This window comes from Schistocerca americana, chromosome 3 (genome assembly GCF_021461395.2).
Source record: "Schistocerca americana isolate TAMUIC-IGC-003095 chromosome 3, iqSchAmer2.1, whole genome shotgun sequence".
NCBI classification, from domain to species: Eukaryota; Metazoa; Arthropoda; class Insecta; order Orthoptera; family Acrididae; genus Schistocerca; species Schistocerca americana.
Genome location: NC_060121.1, coordinates 521220422 through 521244213, shown reverse-complemented (window position 1 = coordinate 521244213; position 23792 = coordinate 521220422). Strand labels below are relative to the sequence as shown.

At 40.6% G+C, this 23792-nt stretch overlaps 1 protein-coding gene across 1 annotated transcript in view; it reads left to right on the top strand.

Moving 5' to 3' along the window:
• Positions 1-21002, top strand: part of LOC124606176 (synaptotagmin-12-like) — a 121532-nt gene extending 100530 nt beyond the window's left edge. The window contains exons 9-11 of the mRNA XM_047138143.1: positions 7848-7982; positions 16898-17017; positions 20635-21002. Coding sequence (XP_046994099.1) covers positions 7848-7982; positions 16898-17017; positions 20635-20805 — 426 coding nt within the window. The 3' untranslated portion in view covers positions 20806-21002. The remainder of the gene's footprint in view (positions 1-7847; positions 7983-16897; positions 17018-20634) is intronic.
• The last annotated feature ends 2790 nt before the right edge of the window (positions 21003-23792 follow it).

Genomic DNA, 23792 nt, shown 5'->3' with positions numbered 1-23792 from the left:
GACAGAGAGGAGGGTGAAGGGGGCGGGCAAAGAGGAAGGAGGAGATGGACTAACAGAATGGGAATAAATACATACCTGGGCAATGCCAGATACTCAGCTAATAAGAAATACTAAAGTGCATATATATTGGGGGAAATATACGCAAAATTCTTGTTATGGAGTAACGTGTCACAGTAATCATCACAACATACAAACCGCCTTTCATGCTTCTGCGTCACGTTTTCAACGGCGGAATAAACTGTATCACTAGTGGCTGCAAACGCATGTCCAGCTTACATAAGTTAGGAGCGCGTGATGTACACTCCTCGGCACAAAATTTGAAGCATTCAGAATACATATTCGATGCTCATGTAATTTAGTGATAGCACACTCCAGCGACGGATGATGCTGTAGTATATCGAGAGGTTGTAACAATGGAAAATTGTACTGAAATGCAGGAGGATCTGCAACAAATTGACGCATGGTGCAGGGAATGGCAATTGAATCTCAATGTAGACAAGTGTAATGTGCTGCGAATACACAGAAATAAAGATCCTTTATTATTTAGCTACAATACAGCTGGTCAGCAAATGGAAACAGTTAATTTCTTAAATTATCTGGGCGAAGGCGTTAGGAGTGATTTAAAATGGAATGACCATATAAAATTAATCGTCGGTAAAGCAGATGCCAGACTGAGATTCATTGGAAGAATCCTAAGGAAATGCAATCCGAAAACAAAGGAAATAGGTTACAGTACACTGCTTGAATACTGCTCACCGGTGTGGGATCCGTACCGGATAGGGTTGATAGAGGAGATAGAGAAGCTCCAACGGAGAGCAGCACACTTCGTTACAGGACCATTAAGTAATCGCGAAAGTGTTACGGAAATGATAGATAAACTCCAGTGGAAGACTCTGCAAGAGAGACGCTCAGGAGCTTGGTACGGACTTTTCTTGAAGTTTCGAGAACATACCTTCTCCGATGAGTCAAGCAGTATATTGCTCCCTCGTACGTATGTCTTGTGAAGAGACCATGACGATAAAATCAGAGATCAGAGCCCACACAGAGGCATACCGACAATCTTTCTTTCGACGAACAATACGGGACTGGAACAGAAGCGAGAACCGATAGAGGTACTCAAAGTACTCTCCGCCACGCACCGTCAGATTACTTGGGGAGTATGGATGTAGATGTAGAACTTCATTTAAGTTGCTAGCGTATGAGAACTTTCGTTCTGAAAGAGGACTCCACTTCCAGGTTCACACTGTCGGGTCTGCCATTGTCTTTTAGCAATGTATCGATGCTCATGTAATTTAGTGATCGCACACTCCAGCGACGGTGTTACACTTCTCAGTGCACAACATTCGCACTACGTAAACGAGCGCTAAACCAGACATATTGTTGAGACCAGGAACAAAGAGTTGTGAACTCCCACATTCACACAGCCGTATGTAAATCAGAAAAATGATCGAAATCCCACATACAGGTGTGTGTCAATAAATTGACAAAAAACTGGGACACCTGAGGTACAAATATATACATAGGCGTATGCAAGGATGACCAAGAGTGGGCACTTGCTCCCTCCTGGAATCTTTAGTAGATTTTTCATTAATTTCAAAATCTTCACATATTTCTATAAATGACTGTCTCCGATACTGTATAACGCGTGGAAGGGGTAACACAGTGGCTTTAGTATACATTATATTGTTTGTTTGCCAGGCTCTTTATGGGAAATTACATCGTTTTCTTGTCGATGTGGCGGTTTCGACGTTGTTTTGTAGTTCTGGGGGATGTGAATCTTTGTAGATCATGGCCGAAATAGAGTACCTGATCTTTTCTCTGTGTCTTCCTTGTACAGCCTTTAATGAGCTGCAGAAACGGACAATTCCAACACCTAGCAGACTACAAACGTGACTGCGCAATACCTGCCCGACACCTGTCTGCATTTCCCACAAGAGCAATCGCTTCGCTCTCGCATAGCTTACATTTCAACAGGAAGTTTGTGTTAGACACGTCAAGGCTTGCTGAGACTTCATTCAGTTTTACATGGTAGTGCAAATGTATGAGGGGCAGTCAAATAAAACCCGAACATCCGCAGCAACGGGACCATGGAATGGTTCCATTCAAAAGTAATCGCTACGCACGATAGGACATTTATCCCACTAGGAGACGAGACGATCAAATCCTATTTAGTAGAACGCAGTCGGCCGCTGACGGATCCACAACCACACATTCTTTGCACTTCCTCGTCCGACTGAAACCGACGTACACGTATGTCTTCCTTCAGGTGACCAAAGATATGAAAATCACACGCTCCACATAGGATGTTGCAGTGTTTCCCAACCAAGCTGCTGAAGAGTAGCCTTCGTCCGATTGTGGTTCCACACCCGAGGAACTTGTTTCCATGTGATGGCTGGAGCCCGTGTGCGAGCGGTCGAGGAAAGCACGCCACGTCTGCTACACAGCTGACTGAAGTGTAGTCGATTCGTAGGCGCCACCCGTACGATGCGCGATGCTACGAGTATGACAGCTGAACGAACACTTTAGACCAGTTTGCCAACAACGAAGGTCATAAACCAACAACGGTATACACCTGTGATGCGCCACTACGCCGTTCCGCTACCTCAGCGATGACAGTAACGAAACGTGACAGTAGTGGGACGACCTGTCGCGCGGACTGTGTATTATGGCGTGTGTTCGTTTCCCATTTGACTGCCCCTTATAGTAGAGTGTCAAGAATAGGGTCATGTTGTAGTATAGATGTAATCACCTATACTTCATCTGCCGGCCCAGATATAGGAAAAAAACTTGCGTTAGACGAGAAGAAAAATTGGTGAAATACTAAGTTCGGAAAAGTGTTTGGACCTTCTTAGACTATATGGTTCTTAAACTACGTAGGGTGCAACCCTAGGGAACATCTAGCCGCAGACTTAAGATTTCTGTACAATAGTTGCCTTGTCTGCACAATAACGTGACGAACCAAGGAAACAAAGGCCATTACGTTTGAGTCCTAGACTGTTAGAACCTGGTTCTACCGACAATTTTACTGTTTGTTTTCAAAGGTTTCCTTATCCACATTTATAGTATACACTAATGCAATATGCTTACCTTTAATGTACAGCACTAACCTAAATTCAAAAATATATTGACGAATAATTATCGAACATCTAAGATAAAACATGCTTTGTGTACTTCCTATAAAATTATATCTAGGAGAGCAAATCTCTCTCAAACTCAACTAATCCCCTGTCTCAAAATGGAACTTCCGGAATCTTACCCCGTCTTCTATAAATTCCTATGGATGCCGTGCAAATATATATATATATATCTGTATAACGTTCCTAGTAGTAATGATTATATCTGGCCCAAGCGACAATTATTTTTGTTTTCCGTGAGCCGAATTTTAGTGGGTACCGGGAACACTTTGCAAGATACTTCGGTAAAATGAAATAACGTTTACAGTGTAATTTTATTCTCTCAGCTGGTAGTGCGACGCCAAATTAGAACTTCGAGGTATTAAGTTTAAGGATATTAACAGACAGAAAATTACGAATAAACCAATAAAAACTTCTCGGTTTACAAGCTGCGACATTTCGAATAAAACACTCGAGCTTTCGAAAATTGTCGCCACCATCGTCATCAGGTGTTGAAGCCACAAATTGCCAACGCTGGCACGGTGATCTGTGCGCGGAAGGCAAGACGGGCAGCTAGCGGCTCCGTCACGCCGCGGGCCAGAATGACGTCACGTGGTGCGAGTGCGAGGCCTACGAGAAAGACAGGCCGCGGCGCGTACGTCACGAAGGTAGGCCTGCACTCGGTCGATCGCTCAACTCAGCAGATAACTGCGTTTCTACACATATTAACTCGTAACTACGTGTGCACATACAAAACAGAATTGCATCTTCTACTGGATTCCGCTATTATGGAGACTTACTGTTGTTAGTCCTACAATGATCGGAAGTCCATAGGCCTACTTATAATTTGTTACGATTGTGCTGGGGGACAATAAAATTAAAATCATGCCAAAGTGATTTATCAGTTGCATAAGGCACCACTCCTTGTATGAAATGAGGGCTGTTAAGCAGAAGAGACCAAATGCCTATAAACAAGCCCTTATACCATTTATCTCGAGTATTGATCGTAAATTAAATTTTGTTGTAGTACTGTTAATCAGTAAGACTTCATAATAGCAGAGTCCAGTAGAAGATACAATTCTCGTTAGTACGTACAAGCCCAGCTGCGAGTTAACAGAATTAGAAACGCATTTTGTCTGCTGAGCTGAGGGAGCGAGCGAGTTCAGGCCTACCTTCGTGACGTACGCGCCGCGGCCCGTCTTTCTCGTGAGCCTCGGTGCGAGTGGCCGGCACTACTTTTGAAACTGCCGCTGCTGCATCCCTACAAAAACTACAGCTACATCTACGTGATTACTCTGCTATTCACAATAAAGTGCCTGGCAGAGGGTTCAATGAACCACCTTCAAGCTGTCTCTCTACCGTTCCACTCTCGAACAGCACGCGGGAAAAACGAGCACTTAATTTTTTCTGTGCGAGCCCTGATTTCTCTTATTTTATCGTGATGATCATTTCTCCCTATGTAGGTGGGTGCCAACAGAATATTTTCGCAATCGGAGGAGAAGACTGGTGATTGAAATTTCATGAGAAGATACCGTCGCAACGAAAAACGCATTTGTTCTAACGATTGCCACTCCAATTCACGTATCACGTCTGTGACACTATCTCCCCTATTTCGCGATAATACAAAACAAGCTACCCTTATTTGTACTCTTTCGATGTCATTCGTCAAGCCCACCTGATGCGGATCCCACACCACACAGCAATACTCCAGAATAGGGCGCACAAGCGTAGTGTAAGCAGTCTCTTTGGTAGACCTGTTGCACCTCCTAAGTGTTCTGCCAATGAACCGCAGTCTTTGGTTTGCTCTACCCATAATATTGTCTATGTGATCGTTCCAATTTAGGTTATCTGTAATTGTAATCCCTAAGTATTTAGTTGAATTTACAACCCTCAGATTTGTGTGACTTATCACCTAATCTAAATTTAGCTGATTTCTTTTAGTACTCATGTGAATAACTTCACACTTTTCTTTATTCAGGTTCAATTGCCACTTTTCGCACCATACAGATATCTTATCTAATTGATTTTGCAAGTCGTTTTGATCATCTGATGACTTTACAAGACGGTAAATGACGACATCATCTGCAAACAATCTAAGAAGGCTACTCAGATTGTCTCCTGTGTCGTTAACAGATCGGGAACAATAGAGGGCCTATAACACTTCCTTGGGGAACGCCGGATATTACTTCTGTTTTACTCGATGACTTTCCGTCTATTACTACGAACTGTGACCTTTCTGACAGGAAATCACGAATCCAGTCGCACAACTGAGGCGATACTCCGTAGGCACGTAATTTGGTTAGAAGACGCTTGTGAGGAACGGTGTCGAAAGCCTTCTGGAAATCTAAAAATATGGAATCAATTTGACATCCCCTGTCGATAGCACTTATTACTTCATGGGTATAAAGAGCTAGTTGTGTTTCACAAGAACGACATTTTCTGAATCCGTGCTGACTACATGTCAATAAATCCTTTTCTTCGAGGTACTTAATAATGTTCGAATGCAGTATATGTTCTAAAGCCCTACTGCAAATCGACGTTAGTGATATAGGCCTGTAATTCAGCGGATTACTCCTACTTCCCTTTTTGGGTATTGGTGTGTCTTGAGCAATTTGCCAGTCTTTAGGTACGGATCTTTCTGTGAGCGAGTGGTTGTATATAATTGCTAAATATGGAGCGTCAGGCCTACGTCTTTGCCTTCACTCGGTGTCCTTCATGCCCTACTAAATGCGTATCCTTGGTCTCTGTTAAAATTGCTGCTGCTTATTCTAATTTCGGCCGCTTCTTTGATTACAGCATGCACCTGCCCATTGCCAAAATGCCTCCATTATGGTGCGTATAGAATTTTATGAATTCATTCTTGGTGTAAAGATCGAAGATAACAATTTTCTTTCATGTTTAGTGCTTAGTCGTCAGACTAAGTGAACTGCCAAAGACTATGGGGATCCCAGCAGACAAGAGAGACTCTCCAAAGTTTCATGCTCTCCAATGTAACGAGGTGCCATGGACGGCTAGTTATGGGCGGTGATTATCTACCGAAGATGGGTATAGGTACAGCAGAGAAGGCAGCTCATTTATACAAGACACCCTTTATTGTTGTCTGCCTACATTCATTATACTCTGGTGCTGCTGGTGTCGATGGCTTTGTAGCTGACAGCATTGACCGGTCCCGCTGCTAAGGCTGCGCTGTGTCGGAGTACTCTCGTATGAGAGGTTCACACCTCCCTGCTAGCCGGCAATCAAGCGCGCCAAATAGCAAATTTACGGCGAACCATACTCCGTGTGAGACGGCGTTTTACCGCCGTGCGGGCTCTTGGCGTGGTTGGCCCGACGAAGATGGCTATCGCTGTGAACATGTTAGGCTGTGTCTCTGCCCCAGTGGCACAGGACGCAGAGGCCCAGCATTGACACCTCGGCAGAGGAGAGGAACTGACTGCATCCCCCAAGTCCAGTCCCAAGAAGGTGGCAGATGCTGAGCTGCCTGACTGCCCGGATGCTCAGGCTGCGGACCGAGATCCTAGGCCCAGTAACAGTGAAGACAACAGCGTCACCTGCACCGCGACGACCAGCACATACTGAACGCCACATTTCTGCCCAGCCGTTCGAACACAATTACTGGTCCAGGCAGTTTACGTGCAGCTGCTCAGTGATGACTTTATGGAAGAGGCCATATTTGTGTGTAGTGTAGATATGCCTGGAACCGAAGCCGACGTTCGAAGTCCGGCGTCGCCACGCGGTAATAGGTCAACTCATAGAAAGTTATTGAAGAGTGGCCGGGATCCCAAGCCACTGACACACGGAAGCATGACGACACTGAGGCGGCAGCTTCTGCTGAGGTGTTAAACATGCTGGAGCATCGTCTGATAATGGTCAATGGCTGAGTCCCAGCACTCAGGCTTTAGCTCTGACCACAGCTATGATCTACACCATTACACGGATAAAAGATTCACGGACCCTTCTTTTTTGCAGAAAAGATGGTTACAAGTACCCCATACCTTGATATGTTGGATTTATGGGTTCCTTCATAGTTGCGAGAACATGCCGAAAGTTTCATTTTTCAACAAGACACACCAAATTACTCGTAGCACCTGTTTTCAGCTGCCTCACTGATGGTTCGACAGTTTAAGAGGCTTATGGATTTCGCATTGCACCAGTAACCCTTCGAGGTCACCTGGCCTCAGGGTATAGCTGTTTTTTTTTTTTTTTTTTTTTTTTTTTTTGAGGGCTGTATAACACTCCATCCAGGTTCTTATCCGTCCGACACTTTTGGGTGAACTGCGATGCCACGTAACAACGGCAGTGAACGCAGTGGCTCCAGGCATGCTGTCAAAGGTATGGAACGAGTTTCTTGAAGTCTTGGTGTCCGAAATGCGTTCGGTGGAGAGTACATTGAACATTTGTGAAGGGTAAATGAAAATTGTGATCCTACACATAACTGCAAAAAGTAGCTTGAAGATGTATGCTAATGCATGTAAAAAGTATACTCTTCTATTTTGGATAGTTATTTTGAAAATAAATACTTTAGTCCTATGCATAAGTTAAAATTCATTCCAAACTTCTGTCTTCATTCATGTAGAAGATATGGTCTTATGAAACAATTTGTGTCATTATGTTGCTTGCTGTTGTGGGAGACAATTTTGACTGTTGGTATCTATTTACTGGGCTTGAAAATATAAATAACAGTGATAATACAGGTTGCAGTCAGTTTTTGACCTAGTGGCTAACTGTTTTCAGCACGGCACAGAATGGGGTGAGGTGATGTTCTCGCTGAGCTACCTGCCCACTGCTGAGAGACTCACTGTCGTCATAGTGAAGGCGAGAAACCTGAGGTTCTCCACCGACCCTGTACCTGGCGACCCATTTGTAAAGGTACAGTACTTACTGATACACTCTCATCTTCTTTAGTTAAGAAAATTATCAGACAAATAAAGGAAGATGCATACGTTGAAAGTGTTATACTCAAGTTCAATGAAATAAAAATCCAATATATCTTTCCATTTTTAACAAATTGCCAAGTTTGAGCAATGGTAACCAATCTGTATAAATCATAATACACTTACAATGATGTAAGAAACTTTAATGCACACTTTTTTCGTCATTGTAATTTCGTCTCGTGACAAACGAATAATTGATAATAAGATTTGAATGCTTAGAAGCAACACACTGACGTTTTCTTTGATTACTTACCTGCAAAGTAATTTGTTAATGTAGAACATTTATTTCAAAATTTTAAATTTTTATTTGTTGGGAGAAATGTATTACACATTATTTTCATTGTAAGTGCACAAATCCTTAAAAATACATTGTGAAAGTGGATGTAACTGCGTAATTTTGTTTTTTTCTCTACAATGTAATTATGAGAGACTGATTCAACAGTGATTGATTCACGCTATTCACCTCAGAATATTTCCTGAAACGATTAATGTATCGTAATTGCCGCGCGGAGTGGCCGCGCGGTTTGAGGCGCCATGTCACGGATTGCGCGGCCCCTCCCGTCGGAGGTTCGAGTCCTCCTTCGGGCATGGATGCGTGTGTTGTTCTTAGCATAAGTTAGTCTAAGTAGTGTGTAAGTCTAGGGACCGATGACCTCAGCAGTTTGGTCCCTTACGAATTCACACAGATTTGAACATTTAGTATCGTAATTTGCGCCATTTAAGATATCGTAATTTCGTTTTCACCCAGCTGAACTGTGAAAAAGTCCTCTCTGAATGGCGTTTTGTCTCTTTTCATAGCTGTATTAATTACAGAGATGTCGATATCAACTTTGCTTTTACTAATGAGACCATGGTAACTTCTGCTGCTAGCATCGTATTTCTAAAAGAGACGAATTCAACGGCGTTTCACTCTTCAAAATCTGATTACTATCTTCGGAAAAATTACAGTATCTAGAAATGGATTTATTCTTTTGAACATGAAACATATTGCTGTCTTGCGTGAAAGTTCATGATTTCATACTCAAGTAAGGAGACATATCACACTGGGTAAGAAAGAAAGTCTTACACTGCTACGATAACACAAAAAAGGACACGGAGGGAATGTAGTTTCGATTCTGTCTGTGTCCTTCAAGCGTGTGCTTGATAGCTTTTTAAAAATAAATGTGTTTCACAAACCAACAGATTCTACATATGCTACTTCTTTACAGAACAATCAGAAGGAATACAAAGAGGAAAGTTGAGTTTCACATTTACAGACTTTCTGAGAGGCAGTGTAGAACAAGAATCACAATTCAGCAAATCTGCAAAAACATGTTACTGGAAGTACCCTTCAATACCACGTGGTGCAGGGAGGCCAAAAATTCCGCATGCACATGAAGCTTTTCCAGGAGTGCGCAGCTCTGTCACCGAAGTGCACACTTCCTCATTATCACTCCATGCTCTCTAAGCAGTTGTTGTTGTTGTGGTCTTCAGTCCTGAGACTGGTTTGATGCAGCTCTCCATGCTACTCTATCCTGTGCAAGCTTCTTCAACTCCCAGTACTTACTGTAACCCTCTAAGCAGTAACAGGAGGAAATAGAGGGGGAAACTGGAACACGCCACAACTCACTATTAGTTACTTTTGGCACGCTGAAGACATAGTAATAAAACTTTATATCAAGTACAAACTGTCAGTATACAGACACTGAGAATTTCGCAGATCTTCAACAGTCAGTTTAACATGTTATCTTACATATTTAGTTTCCTAATCTAAAAAAGCATTTCGTGCACATATGTTGATCGAAACGTTGTCATCACGTTTGCAATGTTATTATGATGAGTGGAAGCACATCCCGATGTTAAATAACGTAGAACCACTGGACAGTTTTAACGTAAGACAATTTGTCTTTTAAACAGGAATTATACTGTAGATCGATCAGTTCCATCTGCGCATACAAAGGAACACTTCCAACTGAAACCGCAACCAGCTCGAAAACCGCTCAAAAACAGATGTAAGATTGGCAGTGTCCCAAAAACGTTTAGAGAACTGTTTTTGTAATTCTTTCAATGCCACAATTAATTCTTCAAACTTTGCGTTTTCTTTTTAACACCAGTGAGTTTAAGGAAGTGGACGGTGTTTTATGTCAGAAGTTATCCCTTCCACAATGTGATTTTCTTTTCTAATGAATCCGCTTCAGATTAGAAAAAGGTTCCTCTCATCTTTCAACGTCTTACTGTGGACAGTGGGCATGTGCAGTGAAGTCCACTTAAAATGCTATGTTTTTAATCGGTTCCAGACGTTCTAATTTTCGTTCTTGCTTTCCTTTCTCTTTAATAAACTCAACAACTGTGGATCTTAATTTGAAAAATTGTTCAAGGTGTGTTCCTTCACTTTACCTAAGTACTTTGCAGTAGTATGTAACGTTTCCATATTCTTCATTCAGTTCCGTCAAAAATTGTTGTAACTGACAGTATATAACGCGTGCGACTTCAAAAAGTGTACTATTCGTACCATCAATTTCGTCAATTGCGCCATGCCTGTAAATGTAGCACAAAGAGCTTCTTGATGTACAGAGCAATGAATCCCATACAAATCGTCTGTCAAGCGTTGTAATTTTTTTTTTTTTTTGTTTCACGGTCAAATAATCTTTAATTTCTTTCTGTATGGTGTTGTAATGCTGTTGCGTAGCAAATCTGCGGTACCCGTCAATTATGTGCTTGCATAATAGACATTCAGAATTCTCATCCTTCTGTTCTGTGATAGGCTACTCATTAATTTTTAAAGGCTTGTGATGATAGATCCCTAAACTGACTCTTTTTGTGCAAAGGGCCACTGGACCAGTGAACTTCCTTTAGTCCACTAACAAGGAGTGAAGGATAAACACCGCTGAAACCGCGATTCTGTCGAACTGAAACAAGTCGTGCCTACCGAAAAATGCCGTACCAAGGAACACGGTCCCATGGTTCTGCTAAACGAAATGTAGTTCTGTACCAGGCAGTTCACAGAAGGGCCGAGCAAAGTTGAGACTAGCCGAGTAGTGGAGAAACAGGCCGAACCTCGGACTGAACATGTGTTGCACAGTTGTAGTGCCCCCAGAATTTTACGAAAGTCTGGAGACACTTGTGTTCCAGCCGTTTCGAACACGCGTTATTTTAAAGCAGGGCGTAAGGATGAGCATGGGATACTGCACCCATTTATTGTTTGTGCAAGCGAAACTGGAAGGGAGATAGTTCGTCGGCGCTAGCAAGTGTTCAGCGCGACCTGCGAAGAATAAACACATACGGCCCGGAAGCTCCGTGGCCGGCTGCAAAGAGTAATGTAGCTTTGTATTGTTGAAAAACAAATGGAGTGACTCGAGATAGTGACTGTTTTAGTAGACTTTGAACAGCTGTTGAGAGTACGTGGACTGGACGTGGATAGTCAGCCACGATAAAAGCTTATGTATTAATTGTGTTCGAAAATGTGTAATTACCTGATCTTGGGTGCCCAGTAATGTGTGGGCTTACGTCATAAAGTTTAGTTGTTTTTTTGTACAAATTGGAAATAAATATGTTTTGGTGCATTGAATGATATTCCAAGAGTAGCGTATTTTTAAATAAGAAGAGTGCGAGAGAGTGAAAATTTCCCCTTCCTAGCAGTGAAATCTTCGGAGAAGCGTCCGTTGCTAGAAGGAGACATCGGCGCTGCAAGAAAGCAGAACCAGCATTCTTCAAGAAGTAAGTCCACGAAAACGCTTAAGCTGTATAGAGGGAGCTTAACATTACACCGGGCCACCGCAAGAACCCTCCCCTTAGCTCGAACATTCGTTATTTTGCACACAACATATATTTTAATAATTTTTTTTCTTAACACTTGTTACTTTGTACTACATAAAAACATTATGTACAAAAACTCTCTTCCATCTCTGTTATTTCATTAAGCTGATGGTAATATGTTTCATAGACATAGTACTATGATAAACTAACAGTACAACAAGTATCAGCTATTTCCAATAGATTTATGTACTCTTGCTTCTAGGATTGAGTCAAAATAAATCCCTCCCCTTAGCCAGTTTCAAAGTTCAGGCGTTATTCTGAGTAGAGTCTTTACTTTTTCTTAGAAGCTGTTGCAATGATAACCACCGGTTTTTCGGGCCTGAAAAAAAATAGTTGTGAAGGGGGTTTTCTCTTTTTTCTATCTCCTCGCGCAGGACTCGTCTTTTCTATTAACAAAATTGTAGAATTCAAATTTATCAGGAGAAACTTTCCACTACAATCTCAGGTCACTGTACCACCCTTTCCCTTTGGGTTCCAATCTACGTAAGGGTTGATACTATGAAAACATGTTCTTCCTCATCCTTGGGTAGGTACGCCCCTTCCATTTATACTAAACTATGGTACAGGCCAATCCCCTTTTTGGTGCTCCTGCCCGCACAGTATAGGTCAGCCTCCTCTGGGTCTGCCTACCTGCCTCTCTTTCTCTCTTTGCATCTATATCGGATGCGCCCTCCCTATCGTCTCTAACAATGATTCATTGTCTTGCCTCTTTCGGACTCCTCTGCACATTATTTCATTTAAAACTTCGTTGTAAAATTTCTATCTGCCTCTCCTTTCCTCCTCCTGAGTGCTTCAGCCTACCTGCTTAAATTCTTCGCCTGTTCATTGCTTACAGCTCACTTATATAGCCTTAATAACTAAATATGTTTCGTCCATGGTTGTAACTTTATTTCTTTTCTTCGGGCTATTCGGTCTGCACAATCCTATTATTCATCAGAAACTTATTTGACTCGATACCTCTGGCTTAATATCTATTTCTTTTTATCTCCATTCATATTACTTTGTACTACTATAGCTATGAACACAGGTGGATATACACTTCGTCCCCCCTTGTTCCTTTAGCTTATCTGACTCGATACCTCTGGCTTAATATCTATTGCTTTGAGATGTGCAACCGTCATTACTTAGCACATGTGCTCGAGCCCTTCCCGAGCACTACTTTCCCCCTTATCTGTGACGGTTGTTACATCTCCCTGTGTGTTACTTGTCTGCGTCTTTGTATTTAATTGTTTGAGTGTGGAAGTGTGATTGTGCGTCCTGATTCTTTGGCCTACTAAGGTTCTTAGTTGAAGATTTTTAGAAATCACGGAAAAGAGAAGGACTTCAGCGATAGAAGTATATGAATGTGGACAGAGGGAAAGATAGATTGGTACTCTTAAGAGAAGTAAGAAAGTAAATAAAAGAATTGGTTGCTAAGATCGAAGAAAGAAAGAAGACAGCCCCAAAGACAGGAAACCGTTCCCACCCCCCTTCCCCAGGTTCCCCACTTCGCCGGTACTTAAGTGAGAAGCCGGAGGAGGTATGATGTTCGCCGTCTCCTGCAGAACGGACATTCTCACCGTCACCTTTGAAGTCCCCGAAGAAAAGAACTTAGCAACTCCTATGGAACGGCAAATGATGAAGAACCAGTCACACTTGTTTGCGAGGGTTGTATGAAGGGCGTGGTGTGTAGGTCGTGTCTGTGCCTATGCTACCCATCCCTTTCGAAATTGGATATAAACCCTCCCCAACCACATCACACTTTACAAAAAATATAAAACATTCTATAAAAATAGAAATTATAAACACTATAATCAAATAGTTATTCAGTTAGTCACTTCACTTTATATTTCATACACATGTTCAGTTTATGTCATCTAGGTATCATTCTTCCTAAACAGTACCATCATATTATATCTCCTGTTAGAATGTTACGCTGTTAGTTTTATCTCATGCTTAGAGATTACTGTTTATTGTGACTCCTTAAATTAGTCATAATCGTGTAGTCATAATTGGTCTCTTTTAATACTAATATGATAGGATAGCTTAAGGGCTATAAATAGATTACAGGATAGTCGAAGATTTGAAGGGAGTTCGGTGTAGGAAAACTAATGTGGAAGTAACACCGAACCCAACTCGGGAACCGGTGGACGTCACTCCACCCGTTGACACAGAACGTCAACGTCCCTGGGGGTTTTGTACATATTGTTTTATATCCTTAACATTATACATTCCCTTTCCCTCTCCCGTCACAGGATCTACTAAATATAGGGTTTTTTGGTGTACTATTGATTGAATACGATAAGGTCCTACGTATTTCAGAAAAAATTTGTGTGTTTTAGGTATGGCTTGGTTAAACCGTTTTAAGAAATGGGTGGGATGTACCTCCCTATCTGGTTTGAATTTAGGAAACTGTCTCGACAAACCTGAATTTGATCCCCATTGCAAATCAGTTATCATGTCCTTATTTAATATAATATTTTGGGGAACTTTGCCTTGGTGTTATCTAAATCGGAAGATACTATAGGCGAAGAGATATCAACACTTAGTTTCTCTTCAATCTATCGTCCTATTAATTCTTCTACTTGTTCTTCTAAGCCATTCAAATTTATAAGCTCTGCAGTCATTAACTCTTCTTTGAAGTTCTGTTCTACGGTTTCCTCCCGTGATTTGACCCCTGAAATTTGCGCCTGTACTAGGGGGAGCAACTTATCTTGTTTCTGGACACTGGTTTTTAGCGTAGTTGATTCTTGTTCGACAACACCAAATGTAATATTACATACATTTTTCAAAGAGTCGTATGTAACATTACATACATTTTTCAAAGAGTCGTATTTTTCGTTAAATTTTGTTTCCAAATTCCTACACTTAGAGTCTACATCATATTCTAATTTTTGAACTAATCCTTTTATATTGGCTTCATTTCTTTGTTCTAAATCCTTAAATAAAATATTTGTCTGTCCACTCAGGGAATTGGACAGTTCATTTTTCAATTCTTTTTTCCATTCTTGCATCTGATTACTTAGGATATTAACTTGAGCCTCTGGTTTTCTGATTTGTGATTCAAACTGCACTTTGATAAACCTCATTAGTTCGCCTAAATCTGGTCCCTGTTTTTCAATTCCCATAACCCCAACAGACTCTACGGATTGATGTTCCTTTTCCATTGTGTTTTGTTTTGCCTTTAATCTAGTTATCATTAAAAGTACACTCGCTTATTTCCACAACACGCCACACTTCACAAACAATCAAAGGTCAGTAGTAGCTCCCCGGCGTCGGTGGAAGGCGGCGTCGGCACCGGTGTACGGCGGCGTCAGCGTCGATGGACGGCGGCGTCGGCGTAGGTGGACGACGGCGTCGGCTTTTGTAGACGGCTGCGTCGGCGTTGGTGTGATGCGACGTCGGCGTTGGTGTGATGCGACGTCGGCGTTGGTGTACGGCGACGTCGACGTTGGTGTAAGCCGGCGTCGGCGTTGGTGTGCGGCAGCGTCGGCGTTGGTGTGCGGCGGCGTCAGCGTTTGTAGACGGCGGCGTCGGCGATTTGAGACTAACTGCAGCGTTGCGCGATTTTCTTCATTCCCTTAATCATTACCGAGCGAGGTGGCGCAGTGGTTAGACACTGGACTCGGATTCGGGAGGACAACGGTTCAATCCCGCGTCCGGCCATCCTGATTTAGGTTTTCCGTGATTTCCCTAAATCGCTCCAGGCAAATGCCGGGATGGTTCCTTTCAAAGGGCACGGCCGACTTCCTTCCCCGTCCTTCCCTAATCCGATGAGACCGATGACCTCGCTGTCTGGTCTCCTTCCCCAAACCAACCAACCAACCAACCTTAATCACTTCACCATTTATCAACACGATATTTCTGGATAAGTATCGTGGAATCGCTCTTCAGGCTCGCTGTTACCGGTTGCTATGGCAACTCCCAACATTTTTTTTCTTTTTCTTATAACTTCCTTGATATTTCCCCTTCTTTCTCAGGTACTTTCTTTACGGTCGCCACGTTCTTGCGGTGGCCCGGTGTAATGTTAAGCTCCCTCTATAAAGCTTAGGCGTTTTCCTGGACTTACTTGTTGAAGAATGCTGGTTCTGCTTTCTTGCAGCGCCGATGTCTTCTGCTGGAACCGGACGCTTCTCCGAAGATTTCACTGCTAGGAAGGGGAAATTTTCACTCTCTCTCTCTCTCTCTCTCTCTCTCTCTCTCTCTCTCTCTCTCTCTCTCTCTCTTTTCTTATTTAAAAATACTCTACTCTTGGAATATCATTCAATGCACCAGAACATATTTACTTCCACTTTGTACAAAAAAACAACTAAACTGTATGACGTAAGCCCACACATTACCGGGCACCCACGATCAGTTAGTTACACGTTTTTGAACACAATTAATGCATAAGCTTTTATCGTGCCTGACTATCCACGTCCAGTCCACGTACTCTCAACAGCAGTTCAACGTCTAATAAACAGTTACTATTTCGAGTCTCTCCATTTGTTTTTCAACAATACAAAGCTACATTACTCTTTGCAGCCGGCCACGGAGCTTCCGGGCCGTATGTGTTTATTCTTCGCAGGTCGCGCTGAACACTTGCTAGCGCCGACGAACTATCTCCCTTCCAGTTTCGCCTGCACAAACAATAAATGGGTGCAGTATCCCATGCTCATCCTTACGCCCTGCTTTAAAATAACGCGTGTTCGAAACGGCTGGAACACAAGTGTCTCCAGACTTTCGTAAAATTCTGGGGGCACTACACAGTGTCACATACGCAGTGTAGCATGCCGTCGCCGACCCTGACGCACAGGATAAGGAGCTAGCCTGGAACGAGCGAAGCCAATGAAATAGATGTTCTGACAACTGTTGCTCACAACTACGAAAAAAGACCATACGTCGTTTAGTGAGGACATTCTCACAATTCGCCTAGGTGAAAACACAATTACAATATATTAAACAGTTTCAGGCATATTATGCTGACCGTCGACATGATGTTAACTCATGTTTCATTCTAATTTTTCCCTTGTGTGTAAACGTTTCCTAAGAGACAATTATACGCATTTTGTTTGTTTATATGCCTTTTGTTTGCAGGTTTATTTATTGCAACATGGGAAGAAAGTTCATAAGAAGAAAACAACAACTAAACGTGGTGAACGTTGTCCTATCTTTAACGAAGCAATGATTTTCAGTGTACCAGCTCATGCTCTACAGGTAGGTCACAAATTGGGATAAGCTCTTTTTTTATCAACAGTATGAAAACGAAAAACAAAGAAAGACGCACAACTAGCCCATTGGAAGTCAGACTCTTCAGGCATGTCGTTTGAAGAAAGTCTCAGTCAGCTTTACAGGGCTGTTAAAAGAGGACATCTGTCTTAGGTCTCTCACTCCCTATTTTCCTTTTTCTATTCTATTTCAGAACAGGCTACTCCCCCATGAAAATAATCTCCCCACATTCGTGTTTCCAACCGGATGGTTATACATTTCTTATCTATATCATGTGTCATAATTCTTTCTCTCCAAACGAACACAGTTTGCTGTGTTGGTATTTATTCATTTATAGTACATACATGTAGAACTCGTCGTATGCAAACATTCCACTGTATGCCTGTCTTCACTTACCACAGGAACTTTGGGTGAAGATCACTATTATAGCAGGCTCAAACATGATAATTGGATGTCTCTATAGGCCCCCTGACTCAGCAGCTGTTGTGGCAGAAATCTGGAAAATATTTCGAGTAGATTTCCCGACCGTGTTATAGTTCTTGGTGGAAATTTTAATTTACCAGATATAGACTGGTAGACTCAAACGTTTATAACGGGTGGCAGGGACAAAGAATCCAGCGGAATTTTTTTTAAGTGCATGATCTGAAAACTACCTTGAGCAGTTAAACAGAGAACTGACTCATGGCGATAACATATTAGACCTTCTGGTGACAAACAGCCACGAACTATTTGAAACAGTTAACGCAGAACAGGGTATCAGCGATCATAAAGCGGTTACTGCATCGATGATTTCAGTCGTAAATAGAAATATTTAAAAAAGTAGGAAGATTTTTCTGTTTATCAGAAGTGACAAAAGCAGATTTGAGAGTACTTGACGGCTCAACACAAAAGTTTTATCTCAAGTACAGATAGTGTTGAGGATCTGTGGACAAAGTTCAAAACCATCGTACAATATGCATTAGATGATTATGTGCCAAGCAAGATCGTAAGAGATGGAAAAAAGTCACCGTGGTACAACAACCGAGATAGAAAACTGCTACGGAACCAAAGCGAACTTCACAGCAAACATAAACATAGCCAAAGCCTTGCAGACAAACAAAATTACACGAAGCGGAATGTAGTGTGAGGAGGGCTATGCGAGAGGCGTTCAATAAATTCGGAAGTAAAGTTCTATCTACTGACTTGGCAAAAAATCCTAAGTAATTTTGGTATTATGTCAAAGCGGTAGATGGATCAAAACAAAATGTCCAGACACTCTGTGACCAAAGTGATACTGAAACAGAGGATGACAGACTAAAGGCCGAAATACTAATTGTCTTTTTCCAAAGCCATTTCACAGAGGAAGGCTGCACTGTAGTTCCTTCTCTATATTGTTGTACAGATAAAAAAATGGTAGATATCGAAATAGATGACAGAGGGATAGAGAAACAATTAAAATCGCTCAAAAGAGGAAAGGCCGCTGGACCTGATGGGATACCAGTTCGATTTTACACACATTATATGAAGGAACTTGCCCCTCTTCTTGTAGCGGTGTATCGTAGGTCTCTAGCGTTCCAAAAGATTGGAAAAGGGCACAGGTCATCTCCGTTTTCAAGAAGGGACGTCGAACAGATGTGCAAACTATAGACCTATATGTCTAACGTCGATTAGTTGTAGAATTTTGGAATACGTATTATATTCGAGTATAATGACTTTTTTGGAGACTAGAAATCTACTCTGTAGGAATCACCATGGGTTTCGAAAAAGACGATCGTGTGAAATCCAGCTCGCGCTGTTCGTCCACGAGGCTCAGAGGGCCATAGACATGGGTTCCCAGGTAGATGCCGTCTTTCTTTACTTCCGCAAGGCGTTTGATACAGTTCCCCACATTCGTATAATGAACAAAGTAAGAGCATATGGACTATCAGAACAGTTGTGTGATTGGACTGAAGAGTTCCTGGATAACAGAACGCAGCATGTCATTCTCAATGGAGAGTAAGTAGTCTTCCGAAGTAAGAGTGATTTCAGATGTGCCGCAGGGGAGTGTCGTAGGAACGTTGCTATTCACAATATACATAAATGACCTTGTGGATGACATCGGAAGTTCACTGAGGCTTTTTGCGGATGATGTTGTGGTATATCGAGAGGTTGTAACAATGGAAAATTGTACTGAAATGTAGGAGGATCTGCAACGAACTGACGCATGGTGCAGGAAATGGCAATTGAATCTCAATGTAGACAAGTGTAATGTGCTGCGAATACACAGAAAGAAAGACCCTTTATCATTTAGCTACAATACAGCTGGTCAGCAACTGGAGGCAGTTAATCCCTTAAATTATCTGGGAGTAGGCATTAGGAGTGATTTACAATGGAATGACCATATAAAATTAATCGTTGGTAAAGCAGGTGCCAGACTGAGATTCATTGGAGGAATCCTAAGGAAATGCAATCCGAAAACAAAGGAAGTAGATTACAGTACACTTGTTCTCCCACTGCTTGAATACTGCTCACCAGTGTGGGATGCGTATCAGATAGTGTTGATAGAAGAAATAGAGAAGATCCAACGGTGAGCAGCACACTTCGTTACAGGATCATTCAGTAATCACGAAAGCGTTATGTAGATGACAGATAAACTCCAGTGGAAGACTCTGCAGGAGAGACGCTCAGGAGCTTGGTACAGGCTTTTGTTGAAATTTCGAGAACATACCTTCTCCGAGGAGTCAAGCAGTATATTGCTCCCTCCTACATATATCTCGCAAAGAGACCATGAGGATAAAATCAGAGAGATTAGAGTGCACACAGAGACATACCGACAGTCTTTCTTTCCACAAACAACACGAGACTGGAATTGAAGGGAGAACCGATAGAGGTACTCAAATTACCCTCCGCCGCGCACCATCAGTTTGCTTGGAGGGTATGGATGTAGATGTAGATGTAGATGTAGAACTTCATTTCAGTTGCCAGCATATGAGAATTTTTGTTCTGAAAGAGGACTCAACTTCCAGGTTCACACTGTCGGTTCTGCCATTGTATTTTAGCAATGTATCGTTTCTGTTTTTGATCTTAAGTGTTTGATGCATTGTGCCTCATATACATGAGGTATGTCAAAAAATATGACTGCAGGAAAAAAAGGCTATGGTGACAGACTGATCTATAGCGTATCTGAATGATATTTTGACAGCATTGTGCAGTATTTTTGAAATTTCCCACTTTGTGATATTATGGTTATGCAGGAACCTGAGAATAAAATTTTACAGAATATTCTCTTTTATTGAACAATATTCTGTACAATATATTCCCTTATGCTTCCATGTAATTTAACGCACTCCACATCATGACAACATTTATCAAACCCTGTTTTTTCATTGGCTTAGGCAACATTTCTAATTATCTTGACTCATCATTCATCATGTTCACTTTCCACCATTCACACTTTCCATTATTGCAAACAGCTACCAACTGCTGCATGCAGTGCAAATGCCAACGATGTCAGTGCACTTTTACTAATGAATGTCTTATACGATGTCACACATTTATCAACTGTATCATGCAGTAACATCAAAATAATGTATTGATGTTAATGAGTGACTCAGTATGTAGCATAAACTTGTTTTCTTTGCTTTCAGACAATACAGCTTCGGGTAACTGTTGCAGAAAATACAGGAGAGCCACGAGCCCGTGCTGTGGGGCATGTGATTGTGGGTGCCCAAGCTACAGGGAAGGCACTCTCACATTGGAGTCAAATGTTATCCTCTTTACGCAAGCCCATTGCAATGTGGCATGTTCTACGCAAATGACAATTCACAGTTTAAACAATGTAAAATTATTTTCTAACCATTATGTGTAAGTGATTCGATGGTACTAATCTGGTGCTATGCCTGCAACTTGCTATGATTCAGTGTCCTTCATATAGAGATGACATAATTCTGTCATGACTGTCATACCAAGTTTCTTAAAATCCTAGATCCTTTCATAACTACTATCATAACTACCTTTTAGTACAAATTATTGAGTGAGATTTCATACGCACATTTTTCTTTGATCCTTTTTGTACATAATGAAAGACAATTTTATAATATACACTGTGACTCTTTCCTGTTAATTTTGTTATACAGTTAGATCAGGAAGTAAGAAGGCATAATTTTTCAAAAACATCTTAAATATGTACCTGAAGATAGATATTTCCAAATGGTTTTTGTTTACCTGTGAGAAATAAGTGGTGTAAGACAGAAGCAGTACTTTCCTCATAAGAAAACTCATATATTTGGATATTAAAATTTTTCAGTTATCCCATGTTCTACAGTGATTCTGCAAAGCTGCCAACAACAAAAAAGAAATAAACAAGAACATGCTAAGAGAGAATATTAAACAGATTCATAGTTTATATTCAAGTCTTACATATCTAACAACAATGAGTAATCCCAGCTATTGTATATCTAACAACAATGAGTAATCCCAGCTCTTGTATCACTGAAATAGGGGTCTTTTGTTTTTTTTCCATGAAGCTATTGAAAAGATGTACAAGTAACTACAAAACAATCACCAGATTTAGAAAAATGGAACAGATAAATGGACCAACTGAACAGAACATTAACATCACTTTAGAATTCCTTCTGTCGGGTAATAGCTAGAATATGTTTATTCTATAATATAAAACCTTGGAATGTAGTCAAATAAACTTATGACTTAAGAGACTGTAATCATCTAACACTTAACATCATTCTGAAAATTGAATTGTTATGGCAATCAATATTATATATGTCATTGTTCACCGATTATAACGTTGAGGTCTACAGATGACCTTCAAATTTCGTTGTAGAACAGAGTTTCCCACACAGCTATACTTCTTAGTTGTTGATTGTTGTATATTATGTAGAAGGATCATAAAACTATCATCTCATGACATAACAAAAATCTGATTTCAACATTTGTTAGTCTTACCTTAAAACCAATGTTTTGTTTTTCTCCCACCATTTCTCTATACTTAGAAATGAAGATTTCTGCTGTGCCTGAAGATCTGCTTTTCTTTAAATGTTGCATGTGCATGAAAATCACTCATTCTACAACAAAAAATTCTGGTAATTTTATGTCGTATTGCATTCCTATTTTTAAAGTGGTAAGTAAGAGGTGTATTTGTACAGATTCTCATCATGGGGCAAAAACACATTCCCCTCTTTGATCTTGGAAGACACTGTGATATACTGTAAAATCAACACAAGAAGAAAAATATTGAGTCTTCATTGTAGTAACAAAAATTAACAACTGTAAGATATCTATAAAAATGGAAAGAATTATGTTACAGATAGATAATGTTTTAGAACTTAAGAGCCTTTTCCAGAGCACAAAAAATAAGGTGGACCAAAATAAGAGAAGTTCTGCCATCTTAACAGCAGCTTAATGTATGTATGGAACTTCGTTCTTATATTTCATATTTGCAGTACCTGTTGCTGTCAATAATTATCCATGTATTGATTGTAATTAATTATGGTAATTGTTTTAAACGAGGTCAATCATCAGGTAATAATCTATATTTCATATATTAACAGTGCCTCATGATGAAACTTTAATAGTTAATTGTTTTTCTCCTTTTCTAACTAAACTAGAAAGACTATACCATTGCCCAATTGTATCATTAAATATACACACCACGAGAATATTCCTGCATTTTGACTTTAACAGATATATAATTTGTAAATACCACATAAATACATTACTGTTTTAAACACTACAATAGAACAAATACAATGGAATAACATCACCATCATTGTTGACATTTGTTTCTGTTGCCGTTAATGGACCAGTACATGTAGCAGTGTCTAATCAGTGATAGGGATGTTGATGGTGATGGATGATGATGGAATAATATCAGTATCATTGCTGGCATTTTTTCTGGTGCCATTAGTGGACCAGACATATAGCAATGTCCAATATGTGAAAAGGATGTTGATGGCGATGATAATGAAAATGAATTATAGAGAAATTCTGTTGAATTGCACAATTCATGTGTCTTACATAATGTTTATTTAAAGTTAATAACATTATAAGTATTTAAATCACTAATGAAACCATTATGTGAAAAGATAATATATTCCTTTGACTGTTTGCTCAAATTTCCCTTTAATGTTCATTGAGATTAGATGCTATCTTCTTTTATCCGATGAAATGTCTCATAGCCCCTTGTCTCACAGTTATGTCCATTTTTTCATTTTCATATGTGTTTCTGTGTTATTATCCTTGTTGACCCTCTTCAGGATCTACTTTTAACATTAAACCCTTTCATGATTTTTGTCCCAGTAGTTCCAGTCCAGGTTTCAGGTACAAAGATGTTAACATTTCTATTCTAGAATTGTAAAAGTCCTTGTGTCTTTTATTTACCTCATGCTTTCAGGTACCTATCAAGAAATTCCCATATATTTGTTAAATTATATGTAGCAGGTCACCTTAGTAAGACAATGGCTCTTTTAATTAATGTACAAGAAATGATAATTCACATTACAGCTAAAATACTGTTCTGTTTCTATTCGAACAGATACCCAGTGACACTTGTTATATGTATCAGTGGCATTCAGTAAATAGTGATATAAATGGAATTGTTTGGCAAATAGATTATTATTAAGTGCATATAAATTTGGGCTTGCCATACAGCAGCAAAGATAACATGTAGAGAATCATAATCTTTAAAGAGTCAGAAGAGGATTATTCTCATATAAGATCTACAAAATTTTCTGCTTATACCTAAAAGCAAATAACTGGATTTCTATCAGATCAGTATTGTTATTAGTTG